We start from the raw sequence: 18,507 nt of genomic DNA, 5'->3' as shown, positions 1-18,507 counted from the left end.
CGTTATCAGTGTCTGGGTCGTACCAACTAGTAGGTAGATTAAACATTATTTCTTGGTATAATTTCTTTCTTAGCCATCAAAACAATATTGACAAAGACATGATTTTTTATTTCAAATCTTTACCCTGCTGCATTACCCTGTATTTGGGGTTAAATTAATCAACGTCGACAAAAAAACAACCCAAAACTATTTACACACCCCTATGTTTCGCAACCGTTCTCTGGAAGCTCACCTGTTGGTTGGAAGGCTGACGTGGGGCGTTCAGGTACTCCCCCAAGCCTCTAACGCACAAAGACACAAAATGGAGCTGAAACTACCTGGCTGAGGAAAAGAACAGTTGCGTTCATTAGTATGCATAAGCTGAAGTTTTATTCGCGTATTTGAGGAAAATAATTAAAAGATAAGTCGACTGATACCTCAGGGAATGAGGATTAACATGTTGTGGACGTTAATCATCGCCGCCTTAATGGCAACAGGTAAGTTGGCTTGTTTTTTTTTTTTAAATTTTTTCGAAACAGGGTGGGCCCTCTTCCGTGAAAAGTGCGTTGGTAAATATTCCTGCCCGAGTATTTCTCATTTTCAAACATGTTTGGGGTATTTTTGTTAGTGTTTTCACAGCTTCTGACAATATTATATTTAATCAGTACTGCAAAGCTGTATTAAATAGTTTTGGCAGTCTCGTTTTTCAAACGACATCGTTGACGAACAACTTGTATGACTTCGGCTATATTTGTACTTTGCTGGAGTATTTCCATTTAATTTTGTAGGCTACTTAGATACATTTCCGAGCGAAATATTGTAGGCTACTTTTTACTCCGCTACATTCATTTGGCACCTATAGTCACTAGTCCCAAGCGGTCGATCCAAGTTACATTTGACATAAAAGCACATGATATGATGGGGTAGTGTGTATACAATGTATCTTAAATCGGTTCCACATTGGCCAACTACAGTATTGCATGTCTTTGTTAATGATAAAAACAGAATACTTTGATATTCATTAACACTTTGAAATGAGCCATTCTGCATAATGACTTTTTTAATGACATAATGATTTTTATACTTTTAATTACGTCCTGTATTTAAGGAACATTTTTGAATTCAGGACCTTTTTTTTATAAAGGAGTCTTTTTAGACTGTGGATTTCCTACTTGTACATAAGTAAAGGATCCAAGCACTCCTTACATCACTGGTAGTTTGTTCTTGTGGATAGCAGTATATGTTTTTATGGCAGACACCAACACGTGCAAACATAAGAGAGAATGGGAGATATTACGTTTTATAAAATAAATATGATACGTAAAAGGTTTTCAATATTTTTACAGCATTGCTATTTTATTTAATGAAATGAGGTGACATATTTCCTCAAAACTGCCAGGAAACGTTTATGCTGAATGTGTCATCTGGAAACCACACATTATTTGGTGTTTTGTATGGTTCCTTAAAGGCTTTACATTCCAGATGAAAAAATGGATGGATGAGAGGAAGTTTGAGTCAGAGTGGGGGTGGAGAAAATGATTTTGAACAGTTCAGAATCACCACAAACACCAGATTTAAACTTGTTATGGTAAAACAATGAGGAGATTCATCTGGTTAGTGTCATTTACAATCCAACCGACTTCTTGTTCTTTGGTATATTGTTTATGGCAGAAACAGTTGTGATATACATGCTAAAATGTATCATGAAAAATGAAAGCGCTAAACATAAATTCATGGTGATATTGTTTATTTTATGAAATGTGGTGTGTTTTGAATGTATAAACTCTTTCTTTTGTAGTTTTTTGTTAATATTTTTAGGAAAGGTTAATGCTGATTATGCCCTAGAAACTTCACTTCCACATTTTGAAGTGCTGTGCTTTATGGTTTTTATTAGGCGTTTTTAAGATTATCAATTTACGAGAGGAAAGTCACAGCAGACAATGTCACAATGTCTTGACCATGTAACAATAGTCTGGCGTAAATTACTCTATTTTCAGAGCATCTTAAGTACGCATAACAATCATACTCAGTGGTAGTGGTCAGGCTAAAAAAACAGAGCATGTCTGCTGTGACTCAACCCTCCCACTCTCAGTGATACTGGCAGTGAGGAAATACTGTTGTCATATACCACGCCTTAGGGGCATTGCACAGTAATTAGAAACATTTACCCCATATGATAAAATGTGAGTGACATTTTGGTCAGAATAATTATCGTACTCTCCTTTCAGAGTCCACCATGGCCATCTCGGTCCAGTGCCCCACCAAAAGGTACATCGTCATCCTCTTCCAGCCCGTGACCCTCAACTGCAACTACCAGACAACCGCCTCACAGCCTCCTGTCGTCACGTGGAAGTACAAATCCTATTGCCAGGACCCCATCCAGGCTGCGTTGAATCCCAGCAGCGCAAGCAACGTTCTGGCTCAGAACAACCCCAACTACAACCCCAACATCGAGTGTGCCGATAGCCAGAGGACGGTGCGCATAGTGGCCTCCAAGCAGAGCAATGCTGTTACCCTTGGCACGGAGTACCAGGGTCGCAAGATCAGCATCCTAAACAGTGAGTTGATGAAAACGTACAATTTGAAAATATGTATAGTAAAGAATGGGTATGATTCTTTTTTTTTTTAATTTTTTTTACTTGATAGGTAAAATTACATATACGTATTTACTTAACTGCTATGAAATCAGTAAAAGTAATTATTATCAATATGACAAAAGATCTGCACTGTATTAGTTGCTCAAAAGAACACTTTTTGTCTTACTGTTTTGATGAATTAATTGTTTAATAAGTCATTTTTCAAGCAAAAAAGACAAATATTTGATCGTTGTCATTTCCCAGTTGTGACGTTATAGTAAATGAAATATCTCTGAGTTTTTATTGTTGGTCTGACACAACAAGACATTTCAGGAGATCGCCTTGGGCTCTAGGAAATTGTGACACACTAAATATTTGAATTGCTGGTTGAACATATGATATTTTAAAGAGACTTTGGACCAAACATCCTGAGTGAATGTATTTTAATTTTTTTCACCAATTAGTCAATGATAGTGAATCATTTAACCTCTACTCTGTCAGTAACTGTCTCTGTAAATTATGTAATACACTAATTTCTTATTACTTAGAGCTTTGTGTGACTTACCCTCATGTTTCTTTGCAGATCAATTTCTCAGACTGAATTAGTATGAATATGTCCCTGTGGGACTAGGGCTGGCCAATATATAAATGTTATATCGATATCGCAATATGAGACTAGATATCGTCTTATATTTTGGATATCGTAATATAATAAGTGTTGTCTTTTCCTGGTTTTAAAGGCTGGATTACAGCAAAGTTATTCAATTTTTGGAATTTACCAGACTGCTCTAGCTGTTCTATCATCCTAAAACCAGTGGATTCATGAAAGGCCTTTTCATGAACAAGTGTCCTGCTCAAATTATTGCACACTCTTGCCAGGTAGTTTATCTCTAATGGATACAAATGAGATAATCATTTATTTAGAGGACAGAAATGTGCTAAAGTTCTGATATCAGCTTTTAAAACAATAAAAAAGTGGCAGTTGTAACGCATAGGGGGCGTTTCAAACAATAACCAATCGAAAAGAACTGCTGAGTTCAATGACACCTCACACAAGCTTTACCTTAAACGGTTCAAAAGCCATAAAAGGGGCATGGCCTGAGTACAAGAGGGTTGGTAAAGTATAGGGGCCAATTCAGTACCACAAGTAGACAACACAGTCTAAGTTTTATGGTAATTGGATGATATTTGTCATATTAGCCTGATTTCCTATTGCCAGCGGGGGGGGCGCTATGACCAAAAGTCAATATTTGCCTGTATGTGTCGTCATGCCTGGACCCTTGTTGATTTTGGGAAATTACAAGCAGATATGACAATGTACATTGTAGTTGCAGCCACTTTCTCGTTCATCGCTAAACACTCACAATGGCCGCCACGCCCCCAACGTTTGATGTAAAGTTTTTCTTTTAATAACTTTTCATCTTTTAAGGGAAATCTCTAGGAGAGGTTTGTTGTGGGATAGCACCTTGACTTTTAGGCCTACTTCCTGTTGCCATTAGGGGGTGTTATGACTTTGAGTTAATTTTGGCCTTTATATGTCGTCAAGGTTGGACACTTAAGAATCCTGAAAAGTTTCAAACCAATTGGACAATATACACTCTGGTTACACCCACTTCCTGTTTCAATGATGAAACACACAAATTGTAATGTAAAATGTAATATACCAAGTTTTGTTAGTCTATTTTAAACGTATTGCAGGGGCACAAGTTTTTTAATTTTGTAGCGAGCCATTTTTGTGTGCCTGTTGACAAACCATTAAAATATGTATATTTTTACCAGACTTGATGCCAATTAGGCCTTTATTAGGCAGCCAATTTTGGTGAGTTTTTGAATATGCTAAGCCGCTTAATAATAATAATAATAATAATAATTTCTTCAGCTTTAACAGGGCCTTTGCCTCTGTCGACGCTCGGCCCCTAATGTCAATAAAACTCAATTACATGCATGAATTAATTAAAAAGCAATATTACAGAAACAGTACAGCTGTAAGCAATCGTAACTGAGAATTGACCATTATCAATGAAGTTGCTAGCCTGATCTCCTTTTTATGAGGACTTGAGTTTTACGGACAAAAGCAGGGTTACCCTAAATGTTTAGATATGATGTAGAAAGAGAGGAAAGCCTTGGTGGTTGGGCATAGGAAGTATACAGCTAAATTATGAATCACGTTTTTGTAGCTTAGAATTGATATAATGATTCTCTGCCACTATTTTTTTTGACCATGACAAGACAAATAAAACCTAATTGGCAGTACCAAACATAGAATTCTTTTGGCACCTAAAGCACATTGCACATCACCATAAGCTTGTAAACTAAGAACCTTCAATGAAGAGAAGGGAGAGCATTAAAATCTATTTTATACAGTCTTTTATACAGTTTCTTCTTTCACAGAAGAAAGTAGTAGCGTTTGTGATGCAGTCAGCTCGTAAAATTAAAAGAAAATCAAATTTGTGATCAGGGTGATTCAAGATTGTTGTTTTATAACGATTAATCTTGCAGGCCTTATTGGCATAAAAAAAAACTTTAGCATGTTTAAAACCTGCATTCATGCTTCGACTTAAAAAAAATGATCTGCCTTCTTAGGCCCAGAATAAATTGTGCCAGGGTTTACTGTTGTTGAGGCTTCTGTGAGTCAGCCTGCTGTGCTCAGGGTAGAGTGTGGAGGGCTTATTTTCCGCTCACGGTGGAGCTTCTAACTGATCTCTCCAGACGTGTCCTCACAGCAAACCAGTGGGCACACACACACTGCGGTGCAATGCTTTACAGTAATCTGAACAATCTTTGTCTACTACATGCCAGTGTTTTGACAAACACCCATTCTCATCTATTAATGGTTGATGTGATTGGCTTATCTTTTAATAAAGACCTTACTGTTTCAATTTTAACTATTAAAAATATAGGAATCTTTCATTTTTAGGAATTAACCAAAATGTTTTTTTTGTTTTTTTATAAAGTGGAGCAAGCAAAGTGCCTGGTTCAAAAGAGAAGTCATTAGGATCTGTGCATCGTTCAACATTGTTCAATGTATCAAAAATAAATTCAAGCTAAGAAAAAACCTTGAGCCCAGCAATGTTTCCATTGCTAACTACAAACATAGTGAGGCTACAATGGAGTTGGATGGCCAAGAGGTCAATATAGAAGAAAACACACTCAAAAAGGGCAGAAATATTTGCTGGCATAAACATTGTTTCTTGTTCCAGATGTCAAAAATACTGCAATTTAACAAGGATTATTATCATCCCTCTGTTATATGATTGGGAAAAAAGTAAATAATAATACTGTAGCCACTTTAAAACAAACACCAATCTCGTGGATCTATTGTTTCTCACAGATGCAGACCTGAATATTGCACAGACGGCATGGGGCGACAGCGGTGTCTACGTCTGTTCTGTGGTCTCTTCCCAGGACCTTTCAGGAAACGGTGAAGACTACACAGAGCTAATTGTACTCGGTAAGTTGCATTCAGAGGCGTATGTGGTTTCGCACTGTACTTCTTCATTTTTTTCTGTTTTCCTTTCTCTTCACTTTGCCCCTCACACACACACGGGATTACACATACAGAATGCAAATCATTTTCAAAAGAGTTTAAATTGCCATTCAAACTTGGCCTGATTTCAGAAGTCTTTATAAAAATATTTATTTATGACTTTTCTCCAATAAATTACAGTTTTGAATAATCCCAGAATACATCTTTTTTGTTATATCACTGTTATGGGACCAAGATAATGTAACGTTTTGCTTTTTTGGAGAATATTCCTTCATCAATAATGACAAATCTATGTGTTAAAATAGTCATTACTGATTCGTTACTTACAATTTTTAAAACTCTTTCCCCACTTGTCATTTTTGTTGCAAGTGCCAGCAACTAACAATGGACATAATAATAAAAACCTATAGGCCTCAGAAAAATAAAGGTGGGGGGGTGCTGATGGTGTGCAACAAAAGGTTATTTCATCAGCGTGTTTGTCAGGCAGATTTTATGCCAGAAACCTAAGCATGCTCAATTTCTCATGCTTGAGGCAACGACAGCCCAGGATGTTTGGAGTTGCTATGGCAGCAAATGGCAGATGTCTCTTACATAGCTTTAGCTCAACAGTCTGACCAATAATCACTTACCTAAAAACAATATAATAATTTCATACCACTTAGTTAGGTTAACACTTAGCAGTTAATTGCAGTCAAACAAAGAAACCGTGATTATGTCAAACAAGTGCAATTAGACAATTATGTTAAAAATTGTTACAGGCTGAACTTGCCACCAGCCTGGTTCTGATTAAGTCTTTAGAGTAATTCGTTGTAGGCATTAAAACTAGACCAATATTACTTTAAGTAATTGTGGCTTTATCTTTCTTTCACAGAGAGAAAGTCAAATACTACTGACCTCCTGCCTGGCATTGACTTACTGGTTATGGAAGGTAGTACAAGCCCCTTGATATAGCTCAGGCATCTTTTAGTCCCACAGTAGAGGTGTATGAGGGAGGTCTAGTTGTGAAGGGAAACTGACACATTTCTTAGAAAACACCCCTGCTGCATTGCTTGAGGTTGCTCAAGGCCGTAGAAGATTCCTGGCGAAGATCATACTTATCATAGCGCCCAATTACAGACAGAGTAACAACTACAGTATGACTCATCTTGAGAAAATGGCCCTGCATACAGTTTCCTGTTCCAAGTAAAATGTACAATATAAATGAGACTAGTCAAACCCAACTGTTTAGCTTATGATGCACTTCACTTATTTACATTATCCATTCCTTCCTTATCACCCTCTGTTTCTCTTTCTGTAAAATGGCTCAGCTCCCATGTGTGACTTTCTGTAGTCTGTAGCTGCCTGGTTGCAACAAAAGGGCACTCAGCACACATTTTCTTATCAGTGTAAAGAGGTACACAACGGGACATTTTCTCCCCTTACTTTGCAGTATCTTGGCTAAGCTGTCATGTGCTGCCTGAATTGACTTGCAGAGTGAAATCATGTCCCGAGTACAAGGACCAACCGCCTTTACCGGTTTGACTAAACCTTGAGAAATACCTAAATTACCACTCTAGCCAACATGCTTTGTTTGTCTAAATACTCAATAGCAGAAATTAAATCTGAGTGTTGTTTGCAATCATAAACATAAAGAAGCTGAGCAAGGCAAATGCTCAGACCGAGACAAACAACTGTTAAATTCTGTTTGAGTGTTTTCCACAGATGCATTTACCTGTCACTACCTGGAGTTTTTCTGTTAAATATTCTAATGATGCTGCATGTGATACAGGCTGGGAAGCAAATTCTGAATGGCTTGATGAATCTCATCATTTCTGATTTGGCAGCCCATATAAAACTGACTGAGTTGTGTTATTTCATTGTTTGTGTGCTGTTAGGCACCCCACATATCCAAATGTATGTGCATAAGCAGAGAAAAAGTGAGTTTTTCATGATATGTCCTGTTTTAGGTCTGATGTATAAACCTTCCTCTGGCAAAAATGTATCTAATGCACTCCTAATTGCAGACTGGCTCCTGGTTGTTTTGGTGGTTATGGGCTTCCTGTTGCTGCTGCTCCTGATCGGGATCTGCTGGTGCCAGTGCTGTCCACACACCTGTTGTTGCTATATCAGCTGCCCCTGCTGCCCTGACCGCTGCTGCTGCCCACGAGCATGCAAGTATCAAACGGAAAGCCTATGAAATTGTACCTGTTGTCTTTCTTTTACTGCAGGTAACCTAAGAGCTGGCTATTGAACCTACATTTTTGTACTAAAATGTGTCTGTGGCACAAGTATCACATACTGTCAAGTAACAACATTGGCACCAAAAGTCTGGTCAGATTCTGTTATCAGAATTTCAGATCTGTTTCTGTCTGTCTTTTGGTAATGTGCACCAACACCTGTGAAATTAGGCTCTGGTTAACTGATTACAATTATTTAACAAAAAGTAAACCCTTACATCTGCACAAAATTTGGCTCCTAAAGTATGAATAATAAACAAATAACTTTGATATGGTACTGGCACAAGTATTAAAAAATGTCAAGCTATACCCAGCTCTAATGTAAAATTAAACGAGGAGAGTTCCTAAATCTTTCTAAATTTTTTCCCATTGTGTACTGTAGTACTCTACTTTGTGGGTTTTCATGTGCAAAGTAATTATAAATGTAAAACACACACTCTCAATGTACCTACATTTCACATCTTAGATTGGATTGTGAAAGCAAAATTGTGGTGTGTGTATGGTTTGCTGTACTGTACATGCTCTATAGTGTGAAAGGCTGATACAGCACAAACCAAAGAGTTCCAAAAGGTTATATTCCATGAAACAATCTCAAATTTATTTAAGCACTGTATATTTGCTTAATTATTGAGTTAGATCTAACTCCCAACCAGAAATAAACAATTAAGCATATTTCCAGAAATTTTAAACTATGTCTTCAAATTCCATTGTCCGTCAGCAGGTGGTATGTCTTAATTTCTGTCCCTGCAAACGAAGACTTATGAAATAATTCTGCTGTTTCACACAGTCATGTTTTCTTTCCACTTTGACAAACTGTCGTCCATTATGTCGCAGTGTACGAGGCAGGAAAAGCAGTGAAGAAAGGTGGTATGCCAATGAGTCAATATGCTCCCACCCTCTATGCTCCCAGTATGTATGCCCAGCCAGCATATGCTGGCCAGCCTGGTATGCCTCTGCTTCCTCTACCAAACGGAGCTGGACCCCTACCTTCCCAGAATGGTTACGGCCGGGATTATGATGGTGCTAGTTCTGGTGAGAGTTCTTTTCCAGTCCTGATTAAATGTCTGAATAATCATTCCTGTAGGAGTTCTTATGTGTTCAACTTGTGTGGCCAGCAGTTACTGAAAATATGAATTTTATAATGAACCGCCTGCATAATTTGTTTTAATGTTGAGCTTTGTTATATTTGCTTTGTTGTTTAAATTTGCTGTGTTGGGTCTGTACAGTTGGACAGGGCTCCCAGGTGCCTCTGCTGCGTGAACAAGACGGGGGAGGCGACCACAGTGAGTAAAATAAGAAGAAGGAAATCACCCAAAGGAATTTCAGTGGCTGTATTTGTGTGTTGCCCCACTACATCTGCCAATGTGGGGATGTTTTCACACTTCAAAAAGTAAATTTGAAAGATATGTTACCGTGTTTCCATTGTGGTTTCTCACAAGTAGAGTTATTTAAGTAGGGAAGAAGAAGAAAAGCATTCGATTTTTAATCTTTTGTGACCTTTTGATGGAAACCTTCTACAGGACTCTTTTGAATTACACTAGTTTGTCTACTCATATTAATGATTGGGTGTGATTTAAATGATTATTATATTGTATCCTTTATTTAATTCTTTATTGACTGTGCTGTGGGTTTGGTCTTTCCCTGCCAGCTAATGTTGGCAGCATGCTCTACTTTGCCACTGCAGGCTCTATGGTGCCATCATTCAGATCAATCGGTCAGATTTACTGATCGGAATTAGGGATGCAACGATATGAAAATCTTAACCTCATGGGTATAGTGACCAAAATTATCATGGTTTTCGGTATTATTGCAGTATTTTTAAAAGTGTGTTCAATATGTTGACAGGCCTACACAAGCTGAAATAGTTTCATAAAGTGTAACAGTGTTTAATATGTTACAAAAAATATAAAAAATAGGCTTATAAAAACTATCGAAAACTGGCTATTGAACGATTGGCCCGCTGTACGGTGTCTGGTAAAAAAGTTAACTGTGAAGTTGTATTTGACATTACATATAAATGTTGGATGTGGTTCTGAAAATATAAGCAAATAATAATGCACATTAATAAACATCTGACTTACCATGAAGATTATTTAAACTAAAGCAATAACTACAAAAAAATACTAATAATTACATTCATTCTCTGTAATAATTAACATATATGTAACATATTGCTCAGCAACACAAACTGAGAATATGCCACTATTAAAGCACACATATCCATAATGGAGCAAACCGTGTAATACGCCTTTTAACAGCTAAGCACGTGGCTCCACAGCGCTAGTCTGTTTACTTATGATTGCATGTTGCCCTAACTCAACCTGAATATTAACATCTGGCTGCACAAGCAATATTAAACAATCTGCACATCTATCAGCTATGCAATAAGAAACACAACAACAACAATATTACCAAGGCAATCATATATCACTCTAAATGTCACGTCGTAACACAGCCCACATTTCCACCTCATAGCAGAACAATTATTGAAGTATAAATAAACTTAGCTTTAATGTTAACACAGCTACAGCATAGTATATTAAGAATAATAATCCACCGCAATAATGATATTTTAAATGAAAACGGTAATTGTTATCATCAACATTTTTACAGAGGTTTACTGCCACACCAGTAATACATCCCTAACTGGAATCCATAGATGCCCAATGTAAAAGGACTCAGATCTTGACCAAGCCCAATACTAATACATGTAAAGGGGGCTCTGACTCCAGTGTGCAGGGTTTGCCTTGGACTGACTGTAATGTTGAAGCACATTGAGTAAGCTTATTTGCATGAAGCTTAATCTGACTGCCTCTATTCTACCATTCAGCTCGCAGTGGGTATCGTATCCAGGTGGACCCTGATGGGAACGCCACACGTGCCATTTACTACATGGAGAGGGAGCTGGCCAATATGGACCCATCCAGACCTGGCAACTACAACCGCTGTGAGTGAATGCTCACTTCTTGCTATCCTGGTCTTTGTTACTGTGCCTCAGAATGAAGAAATGAAAAAATTAAACTTCTGTTATACGCTGTTAAAAGACAGAAATTTTAACTACTCTGTGTGTCTAGTTTACTTTTCCTCCAAATGTTGTGAAGTCCATGCCTTTCAGAATTCAATTTATTTTATTTTGTAAGTTTTCATAAAGCTATAGTGCGTCGTTTCTGTGGCCCCTATGAGAAATTCTAAGTAATGACAATAACACTGTTGACGCAGCCACATGATACGAGCATTACGTAATCGCGCATGTGCCCCCACCCGTCCTCGATGCAGTTTCTAGCAGCAAAGGAGGACACGGAGGATTAAAAACACATGATGGACTCTTCAGAAGAGGTAATTATCTTCACCCGAGTTTCTGCGCGGTAAAGTCAACGGACAACACAGTCTTCTGAACATCATACTGTGAAACATAGAGAGTTGTGTGGAGCTGGTGTCTTAATTAGCTTTATAGCAACTCATTTGGCAATGGCGTGAATGTGCGTGAACGTTTATTCAAGAAAGAGTAAAAACTCAAGACACTGAATACTGGAAGTCGGCCCTGCTCTACTCTTGGCCCAGCTCTTTCTCTAAGTCAAGGGTTTTCAAAGTCTCACAACACAACAAAAGAAGGAATATTTTTGCTACTTTAATTGTTTGAGTACAGCGTGATAAAACAACCAACATTACAGCCTCTGAATGAGTAAACTGGGCACAGACTTTTAAAGGGCCCTATTTTAACGATCTAAACGCATGGCGTAAAGGGCCTGGCACAGGTGCGTTTAGGGCATGATGTTTACAAATCCACTTTTGCTAGATACACGGCGTAAAATAGGGTGTGTGCGCTAGGCGCATGGTTGAGAAGAGGTGTACTTAGTTAATCATGGGTGTGTTTTGGGCCTAACCTGCAATCAACCAATCCGAGTGTCATCTCCCATTCCCATTTGTACCTTGGCACAATGCTATTATGATGGAGGATTTGCAAAGCAGGAAGGAGAGATTTCAAAGAAAAGAAACTGATCTGCTTGTGTGTGAAGTGAACGCGCATAACACTATTTCACATTGTATTGTTATGTTTAATCTTTTGCATGTTTGTGTGCCGTTTTGCTGTGCATGAGCCTAGGCACATTTTACTAATCTGCTGTTAAAATAACAATGAAATGCACTGCGGAGCAAGATACGGCCCCGTGTGTGTGTCTTTGGATTACTGTGGACCAAAGGACACATGCAATATCAATTAACTAATACTATTCCTGACTGTAACTAATACAGTCAATGGCACAGTCACCAACTTTAAGAACAAGTTGGCGGCGTGTTATGCTAAACTTAAATTATGTTGTTGGCTAAATACTTAAATTTAGCTTATTTGTCTTTCTGTTACGAAGCCATATTCCCTACCTTCCTCGTGTACAAAAGGGGTCTTTAGTTTGCCTGTCCTTTACCCACACACCATTTTTTTATTTTTTCTACTCTACTTACCATCTCTGGTTTTCCCTCCTCAGTGGATAATATGACTGAAGTCAGTTCCCTGCACGAAAGCGTGGAGGCTCGAGGCCGCGGGGGGCGCTCCCAGCCGCCACATTTGCCCACGCTCTATGACCGTGATGAAGCCATGAGCACCATCAGCAGTGTTTCCCAGCAAGGCTACCGCCGTGATGACTACCCGCGCCATGGGGGTGGGAACATGGAGAATCGTGTACGTGCCCGCTCCATGGACAACCTTGACGACATCGGACGACGCTACGGACGAGATGACTACCCACCACAACGCTTCCCAGATGAGCCCAGAGGCAGGAGAGGGTGAGTCTTATTTCTCTGACCATTTCACCTATTTAGCAGTGGCAGTGTGTTATTAGTCACCTGAGAGGGCTGCAGGCTCAGTGCCTTACACGGTAACATGATTGTTGCTGTCTAGCTCCGACCCAACACTACTACATCCCTATAATCCTTAAAACTAAACATTTTAAGTTTAATTTAAGTTTTGCGCGCTCCTTTTTGGTTATGTTGTTGCCATATGATTATATGGATCAGTTAAACTAGCAATGGCTGATATTGGACCAAATATAATAGTTAATTCATACTTGAGAAAACTTGTATGCACTGTATTTAACTCTCAAAGCAACACTATGTAACTTTTCCAGCTTCCCCCTACAGGTTGTCTCATCGGAACTACAGCTGCAGCTAAAAGTTACATAGTTTTGCGAGAGTTTTGATCCAGGGTTTCTATTATGTTAAATTGTAATTTGAGTTGTTAACTGTATTTTGAATTTAAAGAGGAAGAAATGTGGCAATAAGGACCAATATTTATATACCATTAGTTGTTAGTGTTGGAGGATGCGTCTTTTAGAGAATAGGCTGATACCAAAGCTGACTCTTCTGCTTATCCTTATTCTTTAGATAATTTTTAATAAATAAAATGAGGCTTAAATTCTGTTTATGGTTTGAACCCATTCTTCCATTGTTAAAAGGGGATTTGCCAAAAATGTAAAAGTGCAACCTTCACTAAAAAAAAAATAGAATAACTTAAAAGGGAATTTCAGTTCTGCCAATCTTAAAAGCAGTCAGTCTGTGGCCTGGGTGGGGCTCCTCAAACTAAAGTGTAAGCATTAAACTGGTAGTTTCAGTGGTTTAACGGCTTCTGGGGGAGGGGGCGACTGCCTTGTTGTCAACATTGAACTAATGGAGAACTAACTAAGTGCAAAGGAATGTAATTGAATTCCCTTTGTGTTGAAAGGTGCTGTAGAAATGAAGTTGCCTTGCCTTACAACCTCAGTCAGGGAATAGAAACCACGGTTGTGCCTGCTTGTCTCAGAGAAAGTGTAAAGCACTGCAACCACTTTTGCCTCTCCATTAATATCATATTGACAGATATGTGTCATGTGTCGGAGTTCGGCTCTGTCAATATGCAGAGTAACTGGGCGGACATTGGAATATACATTTAATATTATTGACAACGTAGTTAAGACGGCAGGCATGTGTTGCTCAGGTGGCCGCCTTAGCTACAAAGTGCTGCGGGAAACCCTGGTTTAAAGTGCTTTATTGAGCAGCCAATCTAATGACGTGATGGAGTAACAGCCCCAGTTTGTCCCTGCTTTCTCTCAGTGTGTTCTGCTTTTCCGTCTCTTTAGCTCGGATGATGGTTGGAGCAGTAGTGCCCGCGGCGGCAACGATCGCGACTTTGACGACCGCAAGCGTCGCGACTACTCCCCCGATGATCGTCGGAGAGGAGACGGAGGGGGTCTCCCAGGGAGACGCAGTCGCAGCCGTGACGACCTGATGGACCTCGAGAGGGATCGCCGGCCGGGCCCCGATGTCAGGGGTAGGCGAGACGATTATGATGACAGCTTCCTGCGAGAAGCCTTGGAGAAGAAGAAGATGGGCGAGCAACAGAGGGCACGCAGCCGTGAACGCCTGGACAGCGAGAGCGACCGCTCTGATCGGGGAAGGGCGCCACGCGGGCCCCCACCGCTTCCTCAGATCCCACCCTCTGGACACCCTGGTCGCCGTGATGACTACCCACCACCTCCACTTCCACCGTACAGTGAAGATGAAAGTGTGTCATCCTCAAAGAAAAGCAACCTTCGCAAAGTGAGTCACAGCAAAACGATATACATTCACCAACACACACTGAGATCATGTTTCAGAGTGACTGTAAAGAAAAGGTCAAGATCAGATTTGTCGTATAATAACAGTCACATTAACACTGAAACAAGTTTAGTTTTGCTCGCTCTATTCATTCCTCCTGTTATGACTAAAGGATAGTAATTCAGTTTTAATAAAAGTTATTTGAAAAGTCTGAATTCAGGGCTGCCAATTCTCACGCATTTGACTGGTTTCACACGCTCACACGCCACACCCCCGATTTCTCACGCTTAAGTGTCAACTCGGTCGGTCAAATTTCTGAAAGATGAGTTTATCTATAGATCTACCTTTTAAGCCACTTGTGATCGACTAGTTGTGCTTTCAGAGATTGTGAGGGGTTCAAGAGCGCTCCCTATCTGTGGAATTTTCAAATTGTCGCAAAATGAGAACCTTTTTTTCACGAGCCATCCCAGGTGCACTTCCCCGGCTTCAGGTATGTGCTCTGAGTATCACAGACCAGTCCGTCGCATCGTGTCTTCTCTCTCTGTAAAGATAGAGGTGAGCAGCGCAGCTGGTAGTGTAGCAGCTTCAGTTCATTTTAGTGGACCCACTCTGCTGTGGGCTGGGACGCGCTGCATCCGTGCGTAGACCTCCGATAAAGAGCGGCGAACAGCTCCTATAAACTCTGTCAGAGACCCAAATGGGCCTCTGTGTCTGTCAGACGGTCTGAGTGAGCTACTACCATATCGGCGGAGCAATGACATGCATAGCAGAATATATTACAACACTCCAAATCTCGGACAACAGATGGGAGGAGTTATATTTTGAATATGCACAAAGTTGTAAACATGAAACACATCTGAGCTATACTATACTATATATACAATACTGCAACGTTGGGCCACTATTGTGCATCTCTAAACTCGGTGCATCTCTAAATGTAACTGTAAATAATTAATTTGATGTTTTATAAAATAAACAAATAGTCTTTTTTTTCCCCAAAAAAGTAAATACGTTAAGTGGGGCACAGAGGATGAGGCCAAACATTACTGAACATTGGCACAATGGTTAAAGGAATAGAATTTATGTAAATCAGTGGTTCTCATTCTTTAGAATTTCAGTGGTCTTAGTTGATCCCTCAACATTTTTAATATAACTTTGGGTCCCTGGTCCCTACACCAGGCAGGGACCCCTGGACCTGTTCACCACAGACCCAAATCTTCTCAGCTGTTGCTGACATATGCTACTGTCTCTTCATGTGGTTCATTATGTTTGGCACATTGGCCGGGGTCAGTTCTTATATTCATACAAATTTAATAATGTAAATTCTAAATGCAACCTGTTGATTCTACAACAATGCAAAGGTTGTTAACCCTACAGTTTTGCACATATCATGTAAGACTTGATCTCTCTATTTTTTGCAAAAAAACTCTCCAGAAAGTGCCATTTAATGGTTTATTTTAGTTGCCCCCCCCAAATCTCACTCCAAGGTTTTGGGAAAAGTTGACAGCCCTGTGAATTGGTCAAATTCACTGGATGTCTTTTAAAGTAACATTAGTATGAAATTCTCTCTATGTTTCCCTGTTGAGCTGCATTAGACAAACGGTAACAAAAATAAGGAATTTGGTACTGAAATACTGCAACTTTGGAAGATATCTACTTGGTTTGAATAACATGTACAGCTGAACACTAAGATTAGCCTCAGAAAAGCTTTAGAATACATGTTTCACACAATGTGTATTCAAGCCATTTTACATATGCATACCGTTGCTCTCCGGACTGCACCCACCCACCCCCCCACCCTCTTTTTCTCTGCACTGCCTACATTTTAAATTGTATGCATTTTTGATATTTTATATTCTTATCTTATATTTTTGTGTCAACACTGTGAAGGGATTGCTTCATTCTCATTGCACAGGTACTGTGTACTTGTGTATAATGACAATAAAGGCATTCTATTCGATTCTATTCTATGGATGGAGGGCCGTGGATTTGTCCCCCACCACTTTACATTGAAGTGTATTAGAAAAGGCTCTCCTAGTGACATATGTCTTAATAAAGTATGAACTGGAGGAGTTACTAAAACAAGCACAATCTGTTGACAAGTGTTTTAAAACAGACTTAAACAATGATGAACTTATTCTTTAAGTAGGAGCAACAAGTCTATGACAGGGACGTTTTTATGAAAATTGAAAATGTTGTTAATATTATGATCGAAGTAAGGACTTCTGTGATGGGACTGACCATGAGGAGGCCACGTTATTTCTTTAGCCGTGAGATTAAAGGAGAAGTGCGGTTCTATATTTTTCTTATTGTAGACAACAGTGAACTGATTTTTACTAGAGATGTTCAGATACCAGTGTCGGTATCGGCCGATACCGAAGTTCAGGTATCAGGAAGCAAAAAATGATATCGGACCATCTCTGTTTTTTACTACCAAGTATTACCTGTGCAGCTAAAGCATTCTAAAGATTATTCCTCTGTGCTATAGAGCAAATGCATCAATGAGCCGCACCGTTGCACTGGCTGAGACGTTCCTTCATTATCATGAACATTGGGCAATGTTTTTTTTATTTGAGTCCGTTTGTGAATCACATCTATCGACCTGCTGCTGTAAGTACTCAAGAGCGCACCAAAGGTGTATTGAATTGTGGTTGAAAACTTGAAAAATTACAGCGGTTTTAGAAATTGGAATTCTTGAAATTATGAATTTTTCACCCATCTCAAAAGATTGAGAGATTGACTAATGCTTTATTAATTTTTGGTCTTTTCACTGAATTTGTTGACAATAAGAAACATATGTTTTATACATATAAAATATCACCAGCCTTATTCTCGATGTGTTATTGAGGCACTTAACGTGTAAATAAATTAGGATTTATGTTTTCCCCCATTTAAATGTGACGTTGACACGTCTATTTTTGCCTTGCAGAACGGAGCAGTGAGTCGGGAGAGCCTGGTGGTGTGAAACCAGCCATTACGTGAGCAACCTGTCCAATACTGCAGCTCCTGGACCAGTTGATTTCTAAATCTGTAAATATTAGTCACACTGCTGATTCACTGCGCTGATTTTTATATTTCATAATTTACAGGAAACTTATCACAAATTGATGCTGAATGTGTATGTATACTTTTTCTAAACTGAGAAGAGGTGCACAGATGAAATGTTATGTTCCTTTTCATGTATAAAACATTGTGGCTGCCACAAGTGCCTTAAGAGTGTACAGAATTTTACTTGTAGATGTGAAAGTCAAGTTGATAAATAATTCTCTGTAAAGGTGTTTTACATCGTGACGAGTAAATGTGTTCCAATTAGTTTCAACTTTTTTGTAGTTTCAGTTAGCTAATACAAGCAGTGATGTAGATTTACAGGGGTTTATAGAGTTTTCTGGCTTTTTACTTGTGAAAATTTGTTTTTATAACAAAACAACTATGTACATTTAAAGGAATTTTATCTCTGCTTTTTGCTTTTAGTTATGTTTGACTTTGCCCAATGTATTTAGAAACCTGGTGAACAAAACAATCTTGGTTAGAATATGTTAAGTTTTCTTTTTCTTTCTTAAACAAGATTTCAGTTTTAACTTGCAGTATGTTGTACAGCTGACCAGCAATACACTTTGAAACTGCAAATGTTTATTGTGATGTGATGAAACCTAATTTTACAATAAAGGTCTCTATTGCCAGGCCA

The 18,507-nt window shown here is 39.0% G+C and overlaps 1 protein-coding gene and 1 long non-coding RNA gene across 3 annotated transcripts in view; one reads left to right on the top strand and one right to left on the bottom strand.

Moving 5' to 3' along the window:
* LOC117946654 overlaps nucleotides 1–6,232 on the bottom strand; it is a 17,467-nt gene extending 11,235 nt beyond the window's left edge. The window contains exon 1 of the long non-coding RNA XR_004657068.1: nucleotides 6,221–6,232. This is a non-coding gene — a long non-coding RNA (uncharacterized LOC117946654). The remainder of the gene's footprint in view (nucleotides 1–6,220) is intronic.
* Nucleotides 229–18,507, top strand: lsr (lipolysis stimulated lipoprotein receptor). 2 transcript variants are annotated; one of them, XM_034874935.1, is made up of 11 exons: nucleotides 229–476; nucleotides 2,208–2,537; nucleotides 5,887–6,006; nucleotides 6,914–6,970; nucleotides 8,046–8,192; nucleotides 9,093–9,290; nucleotides 9,485–9,541; nucleotides 11,089–11,205; nucleotides 12,740–13,037; nucleotides 14,366–14,825; nucleotides 17,752–18,507. In XM_034874935.1, exons 1-11 carry the CDS (start codon nucleotides 425–427, stop codon nucleotides 17,785–17,787), a joined length of 1,872 nt encoding a protein of 623 aa, XP_034730826.1. In that variant the 5' UTR covers nucleotides 229–424; the 3' UTR covers nucleotides 17,788–18,507. The 2 variants fall into 2 exon arrangements, with proteins under 2 accessions (XP_034730826.1, XP_034730827.1); XM_034874936.1 differs by lacking the exon at nucleotides 6,914–6,970.

The sequence above is a fragment of the Etheostoma cragini genome, chromosome 6, assembly GCF_013103735.1.
Source record: "Etheostoma cragini isolate CJK2018 chromosome 6, CSU_Ecrag_1.0, whole genome shotgun sequence".
In the NCBI taxonomy this organism is placed as follows: domain Eukaryota; kingdom Metazoa; phylum Chordata; class Actinopteri; order Perciformes; family Percidae; genus Etheostoma; species Etheostoma cragini.
Note: the sequence above shows the minus strand (reverse complement) of the source record. Positions and strands in the feature narration are given on the sequence as shown.

Bases quoted from the DNA above. Each gene is read 5' to 3' on its own strand.
- lsr (XM_034874935.1), top strand. From the start codon at position 425: ATGAGGATTAACATGTTGTGGACGTTAATCATCGCCGCCTTAATGGCA. The intron at 477-2,207 runs GTAAGTTGGCTT...CTCTCCTTTCAG, and splicing joins CGCCGCCTTAATGGCAACAG to AGTCCACCATGGCCATCTCG. The intron at 14,826-17,751 runs GTGAGTCACAGC...TTTGCCTTGCAG, and splicing joins AGAAAAGCAACCTTCGCAAA to AACGGAGCAGTGAGTCGGGA.